General features: G+C 39.0%; 1 protein-coding gene across 1 annotated transcript; it reads left to right on the top strand.

Annotated features, from left to right (window-relative positions):
* The first annotated feature begins 194 nt into the window (after positions 1-194).
* Positions 195-17800, top strand: LOC117331307 (beta-TrCP-like). Its single transcript, XM_033889975.1, has 13 exons — positions 195-1060; positions 2868-2933; positions 6243-6387; positions 7538-7698; positions 9347-9437; positions 9820-9884; positions 10332-10457; positions 10726-10815; positions 11537-11625; positions 11979-12057; positions 15231-15424; positions 16485-16542; positions 17372-17800. The coding sequence occupies exons 1-13, from the start codon at positions 206-208 to the stop codon at positions 17513-17515; spliced, it is 2163 nt and encodes a 720-aa protein (XP_033745866.1). The 5' UTR covers positions 195-205; the 3' UTR covers positions 17516-17800.
* Positions 17801-18951: the final 1151 nt, after the last annotated feature.

The raw sequence follows: 18951 nt of genomic DNA, 5'->3' as shown, positions 1-18951 counted from the left end.
AATGTGAAAAAAAATCAAGTGCAAGTTTCAGAAGTTGCATTCATTTGCAATTTCTTAATAAAAGAAGGATGTACTAATTTTTGAAACATATCAATTTCATTGGTTGTGAATTTATCATATAAGGTGCATGTTTAAACACATTTATACATATATATGACTTTATATTTATAATGTCCATTTTGACATTTCAAGCAATGGTGTTTTTATGCCATCCAGAAACAAAGGTTGTTATTTTTTCAATTATTCTGTGAGTTGTGAATTCAATTACATCATGTCTGTGACTGTAAATGGAAGTGGTAACACCAGCAATGGATATGGTAGTCATGACAATGGTGCAGCTGACCTTGGTGATGATCCTGTTGTCTGTGACAACAGTAGTCATGGACACCAGGATAGAGCCAAAAGAAGGGGATGTACTAGACAGTTATCTTCTGTTCCCAGTGACAAGTATTTATGTCAGAAGGACTCTAAAACATCAGAAATATGTCATTCTAGCTCATTCCACTACTCAACTGACCAAGGAGTATGTTCTATGGACTCAAGAAATGAGAGTTCCTGCTGCAGTCAGTCAGAGTCTGAATGGAGAGAATCCCATCATCATCAACATCATCACAGAAATGCTTGTACTAGTGCTGCAGACAGTGGTAATGTTGATGATGGGTATGAAATGGATGGAAATGTTTCTCCGGACAGTGCAGATATGGTATTCAATAGAGTTGATCAAGACCCCTCAGATCCTGGCTGGGAGTTCAGATCAACATGTCCGGTAACTTCATGGGGTCATTTCTCCAAGAGTCGCAAAGAACAATACAAGTATAGGCGTAGTGATTATTCCAGTGACAGTGAGGATGATTCTTCCAGTAAGACAACTGTACAGCCTCTATCTCAGTCAGATGGAGAAAGTATACAGAGGTCACACCTTCCCATGTGCGACCTCGCTCTTAGCCCACTCCTCAATGTCTCCCTTAAAAAGAAAGAAGCTGTCCCCAACGGTAGCTCTCGACTCAGCTGTAGGAACAAGGATGGTGTGAAACCTGCTGTTTTTAAAGAAAAAATTGCAGTAAGTATTAACTGTTTTATATTTTTCAATAATAACCTGAATTGTTTGCATGCACTATTTTCTGGTTAATGTAAATGTGTACATTTTATAAACAGTAAGTATGTGTACATGTGTACCAGAACTGAACTTTGTTGGACACTGCATGGTCATCAGCTGGTAGCTCTAATGGTAATGAGAGCAGCTGTCCAGGGCTCAGAGGTCTGGAGTTTGAGTCCTTGTCTGGTCTTTTCATTGCTTTGAACATTTGGTGCCCAACTTGATGTAACTATTCATCATGATATGAAAGTGTCGGCCAACTGTCTGAAATCCTCAGCGGTATAAGCTGTGGGTATTTCTGGCTCGGCGATTGGGTCAAAAAGTTGTCTTCCTTCGTCATTTGTGTTGCTAAGTTATATATATATATAGATGATACAGCGGAAGGGGGGGAAACCCCCATCTGGGGAATTCCCGCCTTTTTTCCACCTGTAGTCCTACGCCATCCTATTTTTAGTAGGGATGTATATGTTTGTTCTTCAAACCTTATACCATTAATCTCTATTCTCGCTTATAGGAAATACCTACTCCAAATGTTTATTAATCAGACCAACCCCTACAGACCCTGCAAACACACTTTCCTTAGGGTCTTGGTTCACATGAAACAGCAGCTGATTGGCTGAATAAGTTGTGTGAGTACATGTTGTTGGTTTGTGACGAGTCCGTTTTCGTTACGCTAATAGGATCTTTCGACCACCTTTCTGTTTGGTTTTTAATGCCCAAGTTATACCTTTCTACACAATTACATTTCAATATTTATTCAATTTCGTTAAAACAATTTAATTTTAATATGGGATTTGCCACCCGATACTGTCACTGCTACCCGTTGTTTGGGCAGAGATTTGCAGGACGAAATGTACATACCGTGTAAAAAAACAATAACAAAAACATTCACGACAAAGCATGCGCTGCCATCGCAACAAATCAACCCGCAATGTTATTTTGTTAAACCTTTTAGTTATATTATTTATTTATTCATCTATTTATTTATTTATTCATTTACTTTTACCATCTGCAGTACTAGTACACCACCTAAGATGTTTCCTAATTAATCATAATAGGCCCTCAGCGAATTAATTATCGGCCAAGGGGGATCATTTTTTGACAACATTACGATATTTATTGTTGTTTATACCTACTATATTTGTGTAACTGTTCCATGTTCTATGTCTATATGTGATCGTATGTAATTGACCTGTGTCTTGATAAAGGGGCAGATTGCCTCGAAAATTCGACAATTTACTTGTCTGTACTGTCGTTATTACTACTTGACATATATATATATAGATGATATATATATATATAGATGATATATAACTTAGCAACACAAATGATGAAGGAAGACAACTTTTTGGCTCATGCCCTGACCGGGCCTCGAACTCACGATCTACGGCACCCAATCGCCTAGCCAGAAATACCCGCAGCTTATACCGCTGCGCCACATCGACCTTCTTAAAAAAATGTTTCAATGGCGCAGTGATGGTCGGCCCGATACCCTGACATGATCATTGTGGAAGTCGACTATAACATGATATGAATACCAGGATCGCAATGTATTTACATACATGGAATTGTACATATATTATATATATTTCTCTCGATATATAGATGATATATATATAATTTAGAAGCCAATCTTGATGCCGACATGAAAACATAAGCTCTCCCTCTCTTCGAGATGTAAATTGAAAGTTGTTAAACTGTATGTGGCTTTGGTCCTCTTGTGTTGTTTAACACATACTAATGTTAAAAGCATTTGTTTAATATTTTACAGACTATACTAAGATGGTTCAATGACTGCAGCGATTCTCAAAAGAACATGATCTTAAAAGGGATGTTGGTAAGTAGACTGGCCAATAATCCAGTCACACAAAAACTACATTTTCTATCACACTAGATAGTGTGTAGATCATCATTATCAGCTTCAATTTGGTTATAAATAGTCTAGCTATATAATTATATACTATGAGGTTTATCTACTGGTTAAGTAGTCTAGCTATATAATTATATACTGTGTGAGGTTTATCTACTGGTTAAGTAGTCTAGCTATATATACTGTGTGGTTTCTCTACTGGTTAAGTAGTCTAGCTATATAAATATATACTGTGTGAGGTTTATCTACTGGTTAAGTAGTCTAGCTATATATACTGTGTGGTTTCTCTACTGGTTAAGTAGTCTAGCTATATAATTATATACTGTGAGGTTTATCTACTGGTTAAGTAGTCTAGCTATATAATTATATACTGTGAGGTTTCTCTACTGGTTAAGTAGTCTAGCTATATAATTATATACTGTGAGGTTTATCTACTGGTTAATTAGTCTAGCTATATAATTATATACTTTGAGGTTTCTCTTTTGGTACACAGTGCTGAATCATTTATTTAAAAAAATGTGTTTGTTACTTTCACTGGGTATTTTATAAATGGAGTCTTTTTTTGGACTGAATATAGGGTTCCTCCGTCTAAATAGGGATAGGGTCCCTCTGACTACATGTAGATAGGGTCCCCAATGTATAGCTTTAAAGTTTATTATCTACAGAGTCCCAACTCGAGACCTATTATATTATCTACAGAGTCCCAACTCGAGACCTATTATATTATCTACAGAGTCCCAACTCGAGACCTATTATATTATCTACAGAGTCCTAACTCGAGACCTATAATATTATCTACAGAGTCCTAACTCGAGACCTATTATATTATCTACAGAGTCCTAACTCGAGACCTATTATATTATCTACAGAGTCCTAACTCGAGACCTATTATATTATCTACAGAGTCCTAACTCGAGACCTATTATATTATCTACAGAGTCCTAACTCGAGACCTATTATATTATCTACAGAGTCCTAACTCGAGACCTATTATATTATCTACAGAGTCCTAACTCGAGACCTATTATATTATCTACAGAGTCCTAACTCGAGACCTATTATATTATCTACAGAGTCCTAACTCGAGACCTATTATATTATCTACAGAGTCCCAACTCGAGACCTATTATATTATCTACAGAGTCCTAACTCGAGACCTATTATATTATCAACAGAGTCCTAACTCGAGACCTATTATATTATCTACAGAGTCCTAACTCGAGACCTATAATATTATCTACAGAGTCCTAACTCGAGACCTATTATATTATCTACAGAGTCCTGACTCGAGACCTATAATATTATCTACAGAGTCCTAACTCGAGACCTATAATATTATCTACAGAGTCCTGACTCGAGACCTATAATATTATCTACAGAGTCCTGACTCGAGACCTATAATATTATCTACAGAGTCCTAACTCGAGACCTATAATAGAAATCTATTAATTTGTTTATAACGCTTGAATTCATATTTTTTTTTTCAATCAGGTTAAGTTGATTATGTGTTGTGTAATTATATATAATGACAGTGTTGGTGCTGATTAGCCAATTGTGACATTTTTCAGTATAACAGGTGGGGATCATGGTACTGTGTCTAGGAATGTCATTTCATTGTGGTAACAATTTAGTGCCAGCCAGTCATTGGCCCAATCATCTCAATGTGATAGCACTTTAGTGCCAGTCAGTGGCCACTCCAATGTGATAACACTTTAGTGCCAGTTAGTGGCTCCATCATTTCAGTATGATAGCACTTTAGTGCCAGTTATTGGTCCAGTCATTTCAGTGTGATAGCACTTTAGTGCCAGTCAGTGGCCCTGTCATTTCAGTGTGATAGCACTTTAGTGCCAGTCAGTGGCCATGTCATCTGTGAACATGATCTATATATCTAACCTTATATGAGGATGCTTTTTAACCTAAAACTAAAAGATTGAGTGTTCGATAGTAACTGTGCATGTAAAGTACAAAATTTGTAGTTTGGGCATATTGCCATAATGATAATTCATAAACTGATATCAGTGTAATGAAAATAGCTTGTACAATTCTATATTAAGCAACATGTATTGTAAATTGATGTCAATGAAACAAATCAAATTAATTGTCTTAACAAATAGCTATATACACATGTCTATAGTGTGGGACTATGTGTCGTTATATCATGTCAAGGAAATATTGACACAGGTTGAATTTAGGGGTGATTTCGTAACATAATCGTGAAGGAATTAGATGTCAATTAACAAAGTACCAAATGATCAGTCAATACAAGCTGTTATTGAGTCAGCCTGTATCAGATCTAATTATAGTGAACATGAGAGGCAGACTGAGTGTTAAAGATATACACATGTATTTCCTGTGAGGAAGCTGCTTCAGTAACCCCGGATTATACACACACGTACACATATCTACAAAAAATGATAGTGGCTATATATAGCTCAATGTGACCAATTAGTAATTATCCTGCTGGCTGTCAGTGATGTCGTGGATTTAACTACAGCTACACAATGGTAATATACTGTTAATATCAAGTGTTCACTGTTTATTAGCTGTTTATACTGACACATATATCTGGTCAAGAACAAGTCTGCGTCAGGTCCAACTCTTTCCTGGTTTATATATACTTTCTATATCAATGATTGTGTCCCCTGTTTACTTTATAAATCCTCTTTGTTCAAGCATTTTATACATGTGTTCCTCAGTGCGTTCAAGTGTAATTATATAGACTCTCCCCTGTGTTCCAGTGTCTGTATATACATGTGTGTAATCATGTGTTCCTCAGTGTGTCCAGGTGTAATTATATATACTCTCCCCTGTGTTCCAGTGTCTTTATACATGTGTGTAATCATGTGTTCCTCAGTGTGTCCCGGTGTAATTATATAGACTCTCCCCTGTGTTCCAGCTTCTGTATACATGTGTGTTATCATATGTTCCTCAGTGCATTCCAGTGTAATTATATATACTCTCCCCTGCGTTCCAGTGTCTTTATACATGTGTGTAATCATATGTTCCTCAGTGCATTCCAGTGTAATTATATATACTCTTCCCTGTGTTCCAGTGTCTGTATACATGTGTGTTATCATATGTTCCTCAGTGCATTCCAGTGTAATTATATAGACTCTCCCCTGTGTTCCAGCGTCTGTATACATGTGTGTTAATCATGTGTTCCTCAGTGTGTCCCAGTGTAATAATATGTGCTCTCCCCTGCGTTCCAGTGTCTTTATACATGTATGTCTGCCCTGATTATTGAGTACCATATGTAATCTCTATTGTTTGTTACAGAGGGACTGTGATCTGCCTCAGCTACATTTGTTGTCTGTGAAAATGGGCCCCAATCTCCACCGGGGCTGTCCTCCAAACTGTCAGGACATCATCACATGGCTACCCCCAGATATCGCCAGTAAAATCATGTCTTTCCTCGACCCAGGTAAAGATTGATAAAATACTATCAATTTTGTTGATAATGCTACACATTCTTAGTCTAGCTAAGTGGCAAGACATTATGCTGATGAGATTTTAAGATAACTTGAATATTACATATAGTAGTTCACTTCTGAAACCTCATTAATATTTAACTTTACCTCATTACATGTACACATGTCTTTGGAGGTTCAACATTTTCTGGACTGGCCCTGTATATCTTAATGTGTCGTTTTAAGGGTTATATTTATGGTTCCAGTGCTTAGTTTGTCAGAGTTTAAAGCAGGAAGGACATATTTTAGTTTAAATTCCTAAATATTAAATTTCTCTTTTTATAAACTCACCTGGTCCAAAGGACCAAGGTGAGCTTATGCCATACCGTGGAGTCCGTCCGTCTGTCAACAATTACTTTGATAACTTGAGTAAATACCAACCAAATTTGATGAAACTTTGTATGCAGCCATATATTGAGATGATCTCTGACGAGTTTGAAAATGGAAATAATTTGACAGTAACTGAGAGAGTTATTGTCCTTTGTAATAATATTATTATTGGACCTTATGAACACGATAATTCAAGTATATATCAACCAAACTTGATGAAACTTTGTATGCAGCCCTATATCGACAAGATCTCATGATCATAGGACTTTGAAAATGGAAATCGTTTGACAGTAACTTACAGAGTTATTGCCCTTTGTAATAATATGATTATTGGACCTTGTGAACATGATAACTGGAGTAAATATCAACCAACTTGCATGTAGCCACATATATCAACAAGATCTTGGACAAGTTTTTTCAAGAATAACAGGATTTAGTAAACCTGTAGTTTGAACCATTTTGGGAGAGTCAATTAGAAAAATATTTGAAATTTAACTTAAATCAGTGTATGGCACTTAAATCAGTGCCATATACTTACTGAAATATCCAGGTGAGAGATAAACAGGCCCTCTGGGCCTCTTGTTAGTATTCCGATGTCTTATGTCAAAGTGTCTTCTTTTTCGCAATTTTGTTTGATCGAAAGGAACAAAACTTTTGACAGTATAATGCTTGTATAAAGTATTTTTGATAAAAACAGCCTTCAGCTAATTACAAAGTTAACAATACATGTAATTTTATTATTTAATGATATAAGTGACTTAATTCCCATTGCAGTAAGTCTGTGCCATGCTGCTCAGGTATGTAAGGTATGGCGCCATGTGGCAGAGGAAGCCTCATTCTGGCGAAAGTTCTGCTGTCAACCAAAATGGCGACTGTCTAAAGCTGCAGAACACCAGCAGGTCATAAGTCACATGTCATCAGAAGGAAGCATAATGGTTAGTAGATGGAATCTATAAGAAACTAGCTAATAAAAAGTCTTAACATTATCTTATCTGAAATAAGCCCAAAGAGCAGTAGAAGGGGATTGATCTTATAGATTGGTGTAGGTGGTGCTGAGGGGATCAATCTTATAGATTGGTGTAGGTGGTGCTGAGGGGAGTAATCTTATGGATTGGTGTAGGTGGTGCTGAGGGGATCAATCTTATGGATTGGTGTAGGTGGTGCTAAGGGGATCAATCTTATAGATTGGTGTAGGTGGTGCTGAGGGGATCAATCTTATAGATTGGTGTAGGTGGTGCTGAGGGGATCAATCTTATAGATTGGAGTAGGTGGTGCTGAGGGGATCAATCTTATAGATTGGTGTAGGTGGTGCTGAGGGGATCAATCTTATAGATTGGTGTTGGTGGAGCTGAGGGGATCAATCTTATAGATTGGAGTAGGTGGTGCTGAGGGGATCAATCTTATAGATTGGAGTAGGTGGTGCTGAGGGGATCAATCTTATAGATTGGTGTAGGTGATGCTGAGGGGATCAATCTTATAGATTGGTGTAGGTGGTGCTGAGGGGATCAATCTTATGGACTGGTGTAGGTGGTGCTGAGGGGATCAATCTTACTGATTGGTGTAGGTGGTGCTGAGGGGATCAATCTTATGGATTGGTGTAGGTGGTGCTGAGGGGATCAATCTTATAGATTGGTGTAAGTGGTGCTTAGGGGATCAATCTTATAGATTGGTGTAGGTGGTGCTGAGGCAGGGATTTTCCGTTAAAAGAGCCCATTCCCCTAAAAAAAAATCTTGTGAAAATTCCCAATTCGCCACTGAAAAATTCCAAATTTTGAAGTCACTTTTGAATGATTAAAGAGGTTTTATTAAAGAAGCAGCTCTCTTGAAATAAAATTTTTATATTGATATGATTGTATACATCATGGGTATGACACAACCTTATATCTGATAAAGACATAACTTGATATAGCCTAATGTTGCTAGGCAAAATGTAATGATGCAAGAAAGTTGCTTATTACATGTAGAAGTCAGTTGACATGTGTAGAAGTCATTTGGCATCACGTAGTATTATAACTTAGTATATTCTGAACGCAGGCATAATTGCCTCTATATTCAGATCCTAGTCCATATGATATTCAAAGATATGTTTATGTTTATGTTGTAATATTACTCCAAAATTTGCCCAGACGTTCTCAAAACTGAATAAATTTGGGGCTTGAACTACGTTTCCTGGTAAAGAGTTCCAACTGTCAACAATTTTTTGAGTGAACGAATATTTCCTCATGTCCAGTCTACTTCTTGATTTATCTAGGCTGTGTGAATGTCCCGAGTCCTTCTTTCTTGCTTTATCGGTAAAAATATGTGTGATGCTGTTTACTCATAGCCTACCTTCAAGATTTTGTAAACTTCGATCATGTCGCCCTTATTAAGTCGATATGGTAAGGACAGAAGTTTAAGGTGACGCAAACGTTTCTCATATGAAAGATCTTTAATTCCTCGTAGTAATTTCATAGCTCACCGTTGAGCGTTTTCAAGCAGATCAATATCCTGTTGTTTGAGACAAGTGTTAAGTCAGTTAACGTGTGTATAGTTCTAAAATTTATCAATGAATCTTAGGGGAAAATGTTCAACACTCTGTTTCAGTGGAAGAAAGTTTTTGCTGAACGCTTTCGTTTGCGCAACAATTGGCTGAGTGGTAGATGTACAGTGAGGACATTTGAAGGTCATTCTCAAGGTAACTTGTTTGTACCTCTTACATGTTGTACACTCATTAAGTGTGCTTATAATGTGTTGCAATTCTATCTTTTATGTTTTGGCAAGCTGCCAATTTGAAATAAACTTTTGTTGTAACAAAAAAATACATTTTAGATATCACTACATTAAGATGATTAGCTACTATTAGATTAAAAACTGGTGACATGTCACTTTAGTTTTCAATATTTGTTACATACTTGTAATAATTATATGATATGACAGACTTTTGTACATTTCAAAGAGCAGTGACATGTATGTAATATATTTTAGTAGATCTAGTTTGCCAAATATCTGTCATTGTATTTTAGACCTCAGACTAGAAAATATCCAATATTAAACTAAAAATGTCTAAAATATTATAGGTATATCATGTGTACAATTTGATGATACTCGTATTGTGAGTGGGTCCTCGGACAAGACAATCAAGGTAAGAACCATCATGGCCGACAGACTTTGAAGGGTAAACTCATCAGTAGGTTAATGTATATGGATAACTCCTGATTTAAATATTAAAATAGTTATAATTTATAAACATTAAAATTACAATATTTCTAATATGGTATTATAAGATTTAAAATATTTACCTGGTACCAATTTTAAATTTACTAGTTATAACATCATCAACAATCCTCGTTGTTTATTTATGTATTAATTTTTGACACTGCTATACGTATACATTGAATAAAATATGTAACGGTTAAATGTTTATAATTGCTCATCGACATTATCTTCTATTTCAATGATGAGTACATATTTATTAATTATAAATCTGATACTTAACATGATATTGATAATCAGTAGATGTATATATTGCTGAGAGTTGTTAATTATACAGCTAAGCTCTCAGTCTGGATGTTTAACTTATCTGTAACAGGTTTGGAACATTCGTACCAATGCTCCGTGGTCCGTCCAAACACTGGTAGGACATAGCGGTACTGTGCGGTGTTTACATCTGGAGGGAAAACGACTTGTCAGCGGCTCAACAGACAAGTCAATCAAGGTACATATCTGTCTGGATTTATAAATACAACAGGGTTTGTAATACATGTTTTATGTTTACTACATTTTTGAAAGCATCTTTTCTACATTCTGAACTTTTAATCAATATTGATAATTATAACAATGATCAACATGTTGTTTCCTACATGTAGTAGTGAGTGTTTCTGTTTGAACGTTTAAAATAAAAACAATATTTTGTTTTAAATCTTCACTTTGCTATCCATGCAATTCTTAATGAATATAAATTATTATGTACTGATGTGTTGTAGGTATGGGACTTATCCACGCAGGAAAGCTGGTCTAGTATTGCCTGCAAAGTTACTATGGTGGGACATACAGACACTGTCAGGTGTCTACAGGTAAGTTACGTGTGTTAATCAGTCTCAGGTGTCTACAGGTAAGTTATGTGTGTTAATTAGTCTCAGGTGTCTACAGGTAAGTTATGTGTGTTAATCAGTCTCAGGTAAACTCTCCGGTCTCTACAGACACTGTCAGGTGTCTACAGGTAAGTTATGTATGTTAATCAGTCTCAGGTAAACTCTAAGGGTTCTATAGACACTGTCAGGTGTCTACAGGTAAGTTATGTGTGTTAATCAGTGTCAGGTAAACTCTCCGGTCTCTACAGACACTGTCAGGTGTCTACAGGTAAGTTATGTGTGTTAATCAGTGTCAGGTAAACTCTCCGGTCTCTACAGACACTGTCAGGTGTCTACAGGTAAGTTATGTGTGTTAATCAGTGTCAGGTAAACTCTCCGGTCTCTATAGACACTGTCAGGTGTCTACAGGTAAGTTATGTGTGTTAATCACTCTCAGGTAAACTCTAAGGGTTCTACAGAAACTGTCAAGTGTCTACAGGTTATGTGTGTTGATCAATCTCAGGTAAACAATAAAGCAATAATGATATTTCTCATTTTTGTTAATCAATTTTGTTGAGACTTTTTTACAGGATTACATAAGATTGGATAATTCAGCATGTTTAGTAGATTTGTGGAGAATGCATATGGGTGTCTTAAGTCCCACATCTTCAGATATATGTATGAGGTGAAATTGAATGAATCATCTAAAACCTTATGTTGGCAGGTGGATGATGACAAGGTGATCAGTGGATCATACGACACAACACTCAAAGTGTGGGATCTACGTACAGGTCACTGTAGGATGACCCTCAGGTGAGCTATATGTAGAGGTCACTGAAGGATGACTCTCAGGTACGATGTACATAATTGTTACTGTCAGATGGCCCACAGATGCAGCTAAAGATCAGAATACTTTTACCTTAAACATTGATGATAATGTAAATTTTGAAAACATGTTATTATTCCATGTTAATATAACTAAATAATAAATGAATGCAAAACAATAACTATAGTTACTAAGTACAATGCGTGTGTCATATTGATGATAACATATAATTTGGCCATGAAAAGATATTTTGGCTAGAGGCCTTCTTCTCCTTTAACCTTCCTGTTTGTAAAGTGGATACAAGTTTTAAATTTTGTATGGGTTGTTTGTATATTTGTAGGGGACATTTAGCTGCAGTTTTATGTGTACACTTTAGTGACACCAAAATAGTGTCTGGATCATGCGACAAAGCTATCAAGGTAAGTCAATTCACCGCAAAAATTGTCATATTGTATTTATATATGGAAGGTAAGTCTACACTGTAAATGTATTGAACTAGAAACAATACTGAATTTTGCCCTGAAGGTAGGGTGTAAGGTAGGGCGTAAGGTAGGGTGTAAGGTAGGGTGTAAGGTAGGGTGTAAGGTAGGGCGTAAGGGCATAAGGTAGGGTGTAAGGTAGGGTGTAAGATAGGGTAGGGTGTAAGGTAGGGTGTAAGGTAGGGTAGGGTGTAAGGGTAGGGTGTAAGGTAGGGTGTCAGGTAGGGCGTAAGGTAGGGTGTAAGATAGGGTAGGGGGTAAGGTAGGGTGGTTCGGTAGGGTAGAGGTAGGAGGGTATTAGGTAGGTAGTAGGTAGTTAAGTAGGTGTAAGTGGTAGTAGGGTAGGGTGTAAGTGTTAGGAGTGGTAGGGTTGTAGTAGATAGTGGTAAGTAGTAGGTGTGAGGGTAAGGAGGGATTGTAAGTAGGGCTAGGTGGTGGAGGTGTAAGTAGGGTAGATAGGGTAGGGTGTAAGTAGGTGTATAGGGCTAAGGTAGGGTAGGTGTAGGTAGGTGTGGGTAGGTGTAGGTAGGTTAGTGTAAGGTAGGGTGTAAGATAGGGTGTAAGGTAGGGTAGGGGTAGTAGGTGTAAGGTAGGGTGTAAGATAGGGGGTAGGTAGGGTGTAAGGTAGGGTGTAAGGTAGGGTGTAAGGTAGGGTGTAAGGTAGGGTGTAAGGTAGGGTAGGGTGTAAGGTAGGGTGTAAGGTAGGGCGTAAGGTAGGGTAGGGTGTAAGGTAGGGTGTAAGGTAGGGTGTAAGGTAGGGTAGGGTGTAAGGTAGGGTGTAAGATAGGGCGTAAGGTAGGGTAGGGTGTAAGGTAGGGTGTAAGGTAGGGCGTAGTGTAAGGGTAGGGTTGTAGGTGTAGGTGTAGGTGTAAGGTAGGGTGTAAGGTAGGGTAGGGTGTAAGGTAGGGTAGGGTGTAAGGTAGGGTGTAGGGTAGGGTGTAAGGTAGGGTGTAAGGTAGGGTAGGGTGTAAGGTAGGGTGTAAGGTAGGGTGTAAGGTAGGGTAGGTAGGGTGTAAGATAGGGCGTAAGGTAGGGTAGGGTGTAAGGTAGGGTGTAAGGTAGGGTGTAAGGTAGGGTAGGGTGTAAGGTAGGGTAGGGTGTAAGGTAGGGTAGGGTGTAAGGTAGGGTGTAAGGTAGGGTAGGGTGTAGGAGGGGGTAAGGTAGGGTAAGGTGGTTGTAAGGTAGTGGTTAGGTGTGGGGGTAGGTAGGTAGGGTAGGGTGGTGTAAGGTAGGGTGTAAGGTAGGGTGTAAGATAGGGGTAAGGTAGGGTGTAAGGTAGGGTGTCAGGTAGGGTAGGGTGTAAGGTAGGGTAGGGTGTAAGGTAGGGTAGGGTGTAAGGTAGGGTGTAAGGTAGGGTAGGGTGTAAGGTAGGGTGTAAGGTAGGGTAGGGTGTAAGGTAGGGTGTAAGGTAGGGTGTAAGGTAGGGTGGGGTGTAAGGTAGGGTGTAAGGTAGGGTGTAAGATAGGGTGTAAGATAGGGTGTAAGATAGGGTAGGGTGTAAGGTAGGGTGTCAGGTAGGGCGTAAGGTAGAGTAGGGTGTAAGGTAGGGTGTAAGGTAGAGTAGGGTGTAAGGTAGGGTGTCTGGTAGGGCGTAAGTTAGGGCTTACATGTAAGGTAGATTTAAGGTAGGTTGTAAGGAAGAGCGGAAGAATTGTACCTGCTGCCCCTATAGCATGATCTTGTGAGGCAAGCAAATTTAGATTCTTATCTTATAATGCAGCCTGCTAGAACAAACAAACACACGCACACACACCACACACACCATACACTCATGACCTCGTGTACAGGGTAGGCCATCCTAAATGACCATAGTTATTTATAGGAAGTTAGACAATATAAAACAATTGATAGTGGCCAAAGGTCAACACAAATTGTGAGTTATCTAGCCCCAAATTCCGAAGGGCTTCAGGAGTAGGGCAAAAAAGGGTCAAATTGACTGCTATTTCAAAAAAGTTCTTCTCAATACCTAAAATTTAGTAGAATCAAATAATCTCCACAAATGGTAGGGTCTTAGGGGGCTTTACCGAAATTGTAAATTTCATGACCCTGAGGTCTCATGTTTCTCCCTGGGGAGGGGGTAAGATTTACTTAAGTTTATTAGTAGGGAAATCACATTTTTGAGAATCATTTGTTGGAATTAAACTTGGTTAGAGTTATAAGCCTGAGATGGTAGTTTAATTTATTTATTGTGAACCTGACGGGCTGATGGCTGATTTATATAAACTGACTTTACCGTTACCAGTGTGTGACACATCTGACCTGATTTATATAAACTGACTTTACTGTTACCAGTGTGTGACACATCTGACCTGATTTATATAAACTGACTTTACTGTTACCAGTCCGTGGTGTGTGACACATCTGACCTGATTTATATAAACTGACTTTACTGTTACCAGTGTGTGACACATCTGACCTGATTTATATAAACTGACTTTACTGTTACCAGTGTGTGACACATCTGACCTGATTTATATAAACTGACTTTACCGTTACCAGTGTGTGACACATCTGACCTGATTTATATAAACTGACTTTACCGTTACCAGTGTGTGACACATCTGACCTGATTTATATAAACTGACTTTACTGTTACCAGTGTGTGACACATCTGACCTGATTTATATAAACTAACTTTACTGTTACCAGTGTGTGACACATCTGACCTGATTTATATAAACTAACTTTACCGTTACCAGTCCGTGGTGTGTGACACATCTGACCTGATTTATATAAACTGACTTTACTGTTACCAGTGTGTGACACATCTGATCTGATTTATATAAACTAACTTTACTGTTACCAGTGTGTGACACATCTGACCTGATTTATATAAACTAACTTTACCGTTACCAGTCCGTGGTGTGTGACACATCTGACCTGATTTATATAAACTGACTTTACTGTTACCAGTGTGTGACACATCTGACCTGATTTATATAAACTAACTTTACCGTTACCAGTGTGTGACACATCTGACCTGATTTATATAAACTAACTTTACTGTTACCAGTCCGTGGTGTGTGACACATCTGACCTGATTTATATAAACTAACTTTACTGTTACCTGTCCGTAGTGTGTGTATTTATATTTATATTAATATTACCTTAAGGTGTGGAACTATTTTGGAGACTGTGTGCGGACACTGACTGGTCACCAGGATGCAGTCACATGTCTACAGTTTGACTCAACACGAATTGTGAGTGGATCTCTGGACTGTAACCTCAAGTTCTGGGACATCCACAGCGGAGAGTGTATGAACACTATTGATTGGAAGGCAGCTGAAGGTCATACAGGGGTTGTAAGGTGAGAGGGTCACACAGGCTAGGGGTCATAAGTCATAAGGTGAGAGGTCACATAGGGGATATAAGATTGAATGTATTTTGTAAAGAATCACGAATGTATCTAATTAAAATAGACAGTTAACACAGGTGCAAATAGCTAGGTTTGTTGTAGTGTATTGCAGGTCCAAACTTAATGGATTATAAATTAACCAATGATAGGTGTGCTGTAGTATAACAATTAGGTCACAATGTACCTATCTTAACTATTAGGTCACAATGTACCAATCTTAACTATTAGGTCACAATGTACCAATCTTAACTATTAGGACACAATGTACCAATCTTATATATTAGGTCACAATGTACCAATCTTAACTATAAGGTCACAGTGTACCAATCTTAACTATTAGGTCACAATGTACCAATCTTAACTATTAGGTCACAATGTACCAATCTTAACTATTAGGACACAATGTACCTATCTTAACTATTAGGTCACAATGTACCAATATTAACTATTAGGTCACAATGTACCTATCTCAACTATTAGGGCACAATGTACCAATCTTAACTATTAGGTCACAATGTACCAATCTTAACTATTAGGTCACAATGTACCAATCTTGACTATTAGGACACAATGTACAAATCTTAACTATTAGGTCACAATGTACCAATCTTAACTATTGGGCCACAATGTACCAATCTTAACTATTAGGTCACAATGTATCAATCTTAACTATTAGGTCACAATGTACCTATCTTAACTATTAGGACACAATGTACCAATCTTAACTATCAGGTCACAATGTACCAATCTTAACTATCAGGTCACAATGTACCAATCTTAACTATTAGGTCACAATGTACCTATCTCAACTATTAGGGCACAATGTATCAATCTTAACTATCAGGTCACAATGTACCAATCTTAACTATTAGGACACAATGTACCTATCTCAACTATTAGGCCACAATGTACCAATCTTAACTATTAGGCCACAATGTATCTAGCTAGTGAGGTGAGAGATTATGAGAGATGGTATACAATTATAATATTTTGTATTACAACAATGTTACAGGTGCCTACAAGCCGACAGCTGGCGGCTCGTCAGTGCTGCTGATGACAAGACAATCAAGGTAAGATCATGAATCTGTAGTTGGTATTATAATAGTGCATCTTCCCAAAACCGAACACCTCTTGATACCAGACAAAATGGCGATCCTTCTTTATTAATAGTAATAAAAACTTCCCAATACTGATCCCTCTGAATACTGAACCAACTTTGTGCCCAGAATGGATCAACTATACCCCAAATTACCTCTGTAAACTGGCCTTACCCGACAGAACATGACAGGAGCCCTGCCAACTGACCGTGAAATCAACACCTGTGGTTTAGTTTAATTCTTAAAATTCTGCTTTCTATGTATTCATTTACCTCCATGATATTAAAACTGCTCTAAAGATACAAACATCGTCCAATCAATATTAACCTCGGATCCTGACCGGTGTAAATGGAACACTTCTCCAAACCAAACCCTCTCCAAACCGGTCAAATATTCATGTGCCATGCATGATCGGTTTAGGGAAGTTCCACTGGATGTGTTAGGCTACAGCTATTTTAGTTGTGAGAACTATTCCAATGTTAAATCATATGTTTAGAAATTTAAAGTTCTTACACTATAAAACACACATGTTCTATTCCACAAACAGTGATTATAAAGAAATATACTCTTCTGTTGATTTCTATAAAATCAAATTTAATTGTACCAGGCCTACGGTATGTTTAAAATGGTATCAAGTGTATTATAAATTGTAAATAGAAAAGAGTACCTGATATCTTCCAACATAATTACACAACTGTATTCTAGACCTTAAAATGTTATTTTTAATCTTGTCCTCTATACTACACACTTGTGAGAAAGATGTTGTCCAGGTAAACGTTTTGTGTTTTGTATAACGATGTAGGTTTGGAACCTGGAGACAGGTAAGCGGCTCGTCACACTGAGGAATCACACGGATGGAGTTACCTGTCTACAGTTCAACGACTTTATCATTGTATCAGGCTCGTATGATAAAACTGTCAAACTCTGGGACTTCAGCTGCTGTTGACCTGATGGAAGGTTGATGGCCGGTCATTTCCTGGGAAGGTGTCGCCAGCCATCATAGACTCTGTGACAGGTTCAGACATTGTTCAGTAGGTGTGACTTACTCCTGGAGGACAGGGTATACCAGAAGTCAGCTACAATAAATACTCATGTGACCCACAACTTACCATAGCTATTATAGCAGTTAAGAAACAATTGTATTGGAGATATTGAATTATCTCTATGAACAAAAATGTATTTTTTTCCGAATCACACAATGATTAGAAAAATATGACTTGCTCATTTTATATTTTTTGTTGTTGAAAGGTTTACCTAGAAAATTGATATCTTTAGGGCATTACTTCAATCAGTGCATCATATTTAGTGAGGATTGTAACTGCCCCTCCCATCACCACCCCCTCAAGCTGTTACTGCCCCTCCTATCCCCACCCCCTCAAGCTGTTACTGCCCCTTCCATCCATCACCCCTCAAGCTGTTACTGCCCCTCCTATCCCCACCCCATCAAGCTGTTACTGCCCCTTCCATCCACCACCCTGTCAAGCTGTTACTGCCCCTCCTATCCCACCCCCTCAAGCTGTTACTGCCCCTTCCATCCACCACCCCTCAAGCTGTTACTGCCCCTCCTATCCCCACCCCCTCAAGCTGTTACTGCCCCTTCCATCCACCACCCCCTCAAGCTGCTACTGCCCCTCCCATCCCCACCCCTCAAGCTGTTACTGCCCCTCCTATCCCCATCCCCTCAAGCTGTTACTGCTCCTCCCATCCCCACCCCCTCAAGCTGTTACTGCCCCTTCCATCCCCACCCCCTCAAGCTGTTACTGCCCCTCCTATCCCCACCCCCTCAAGCTGTTACTGCCCCTCCTCTCCCCACCCCCTCAAGCTGTTACTGCCCCTTCCATCCACCACCCCCTCAAGCTGCTACTGCCCCTCCCATCCCCACCCCCTCAAGCTGTTACTGCCCCTCCTATCCCCATCCCCTCAAGCTGTTACTGCCCCTCCCATCCCCACCCCCTCAAGCTGTTACTGCCCCTCCTATCCCCACCCTCTCAAGCTGTTACTGCCCCTTCCATCCACCACCCCTCAAGCTGTTACTGCCCCTCCTATTCCCATCCCCTCAAGCTGTTACTGCCCCTCCTATCCCCACCCCCTCAAGCTGTTACTGCCCCTTCCATCCACCACCCCTCAAGCTGTTACTGCCCCTCCTATCCCCACCCCCTCAAGCTGTTACTGCCCCTCCTATCCCCACCCCCTCAAGCTGTTACTGCTTCCTCCATCCACCACCCCCTCAAGCTGTTACTGCCCCTCCTATCCCCACCCCTCAAGCTGTTGCTGCCCCTCCCATCCACCACCCCTCAAGCTGTTACTGCCCTTCCCATCCCCACCCCTCAAGCTGTTACTGCTTCTTCCATCCACCACCCCCTCAAGCTGTTACTGCCCCTT

This window comes from Pecten maximus, chromosome 7 (genome assembly GCF_902652985.1).
Source record: "Pecten maximus chromosome 7, xPecMax1.1, whole genome shotgun sequence".
NCBI lineage: Eukaryota > Metazoa > Mollusca > Bivalvia > Pectinida > Pectinidae > Pecten > Pecten maximus.
The sequence above is the reverse complement of the archived record's forward strand: the minus strand, read 5'-3'. Positions and strand labels throughout refer to the sequence as shown.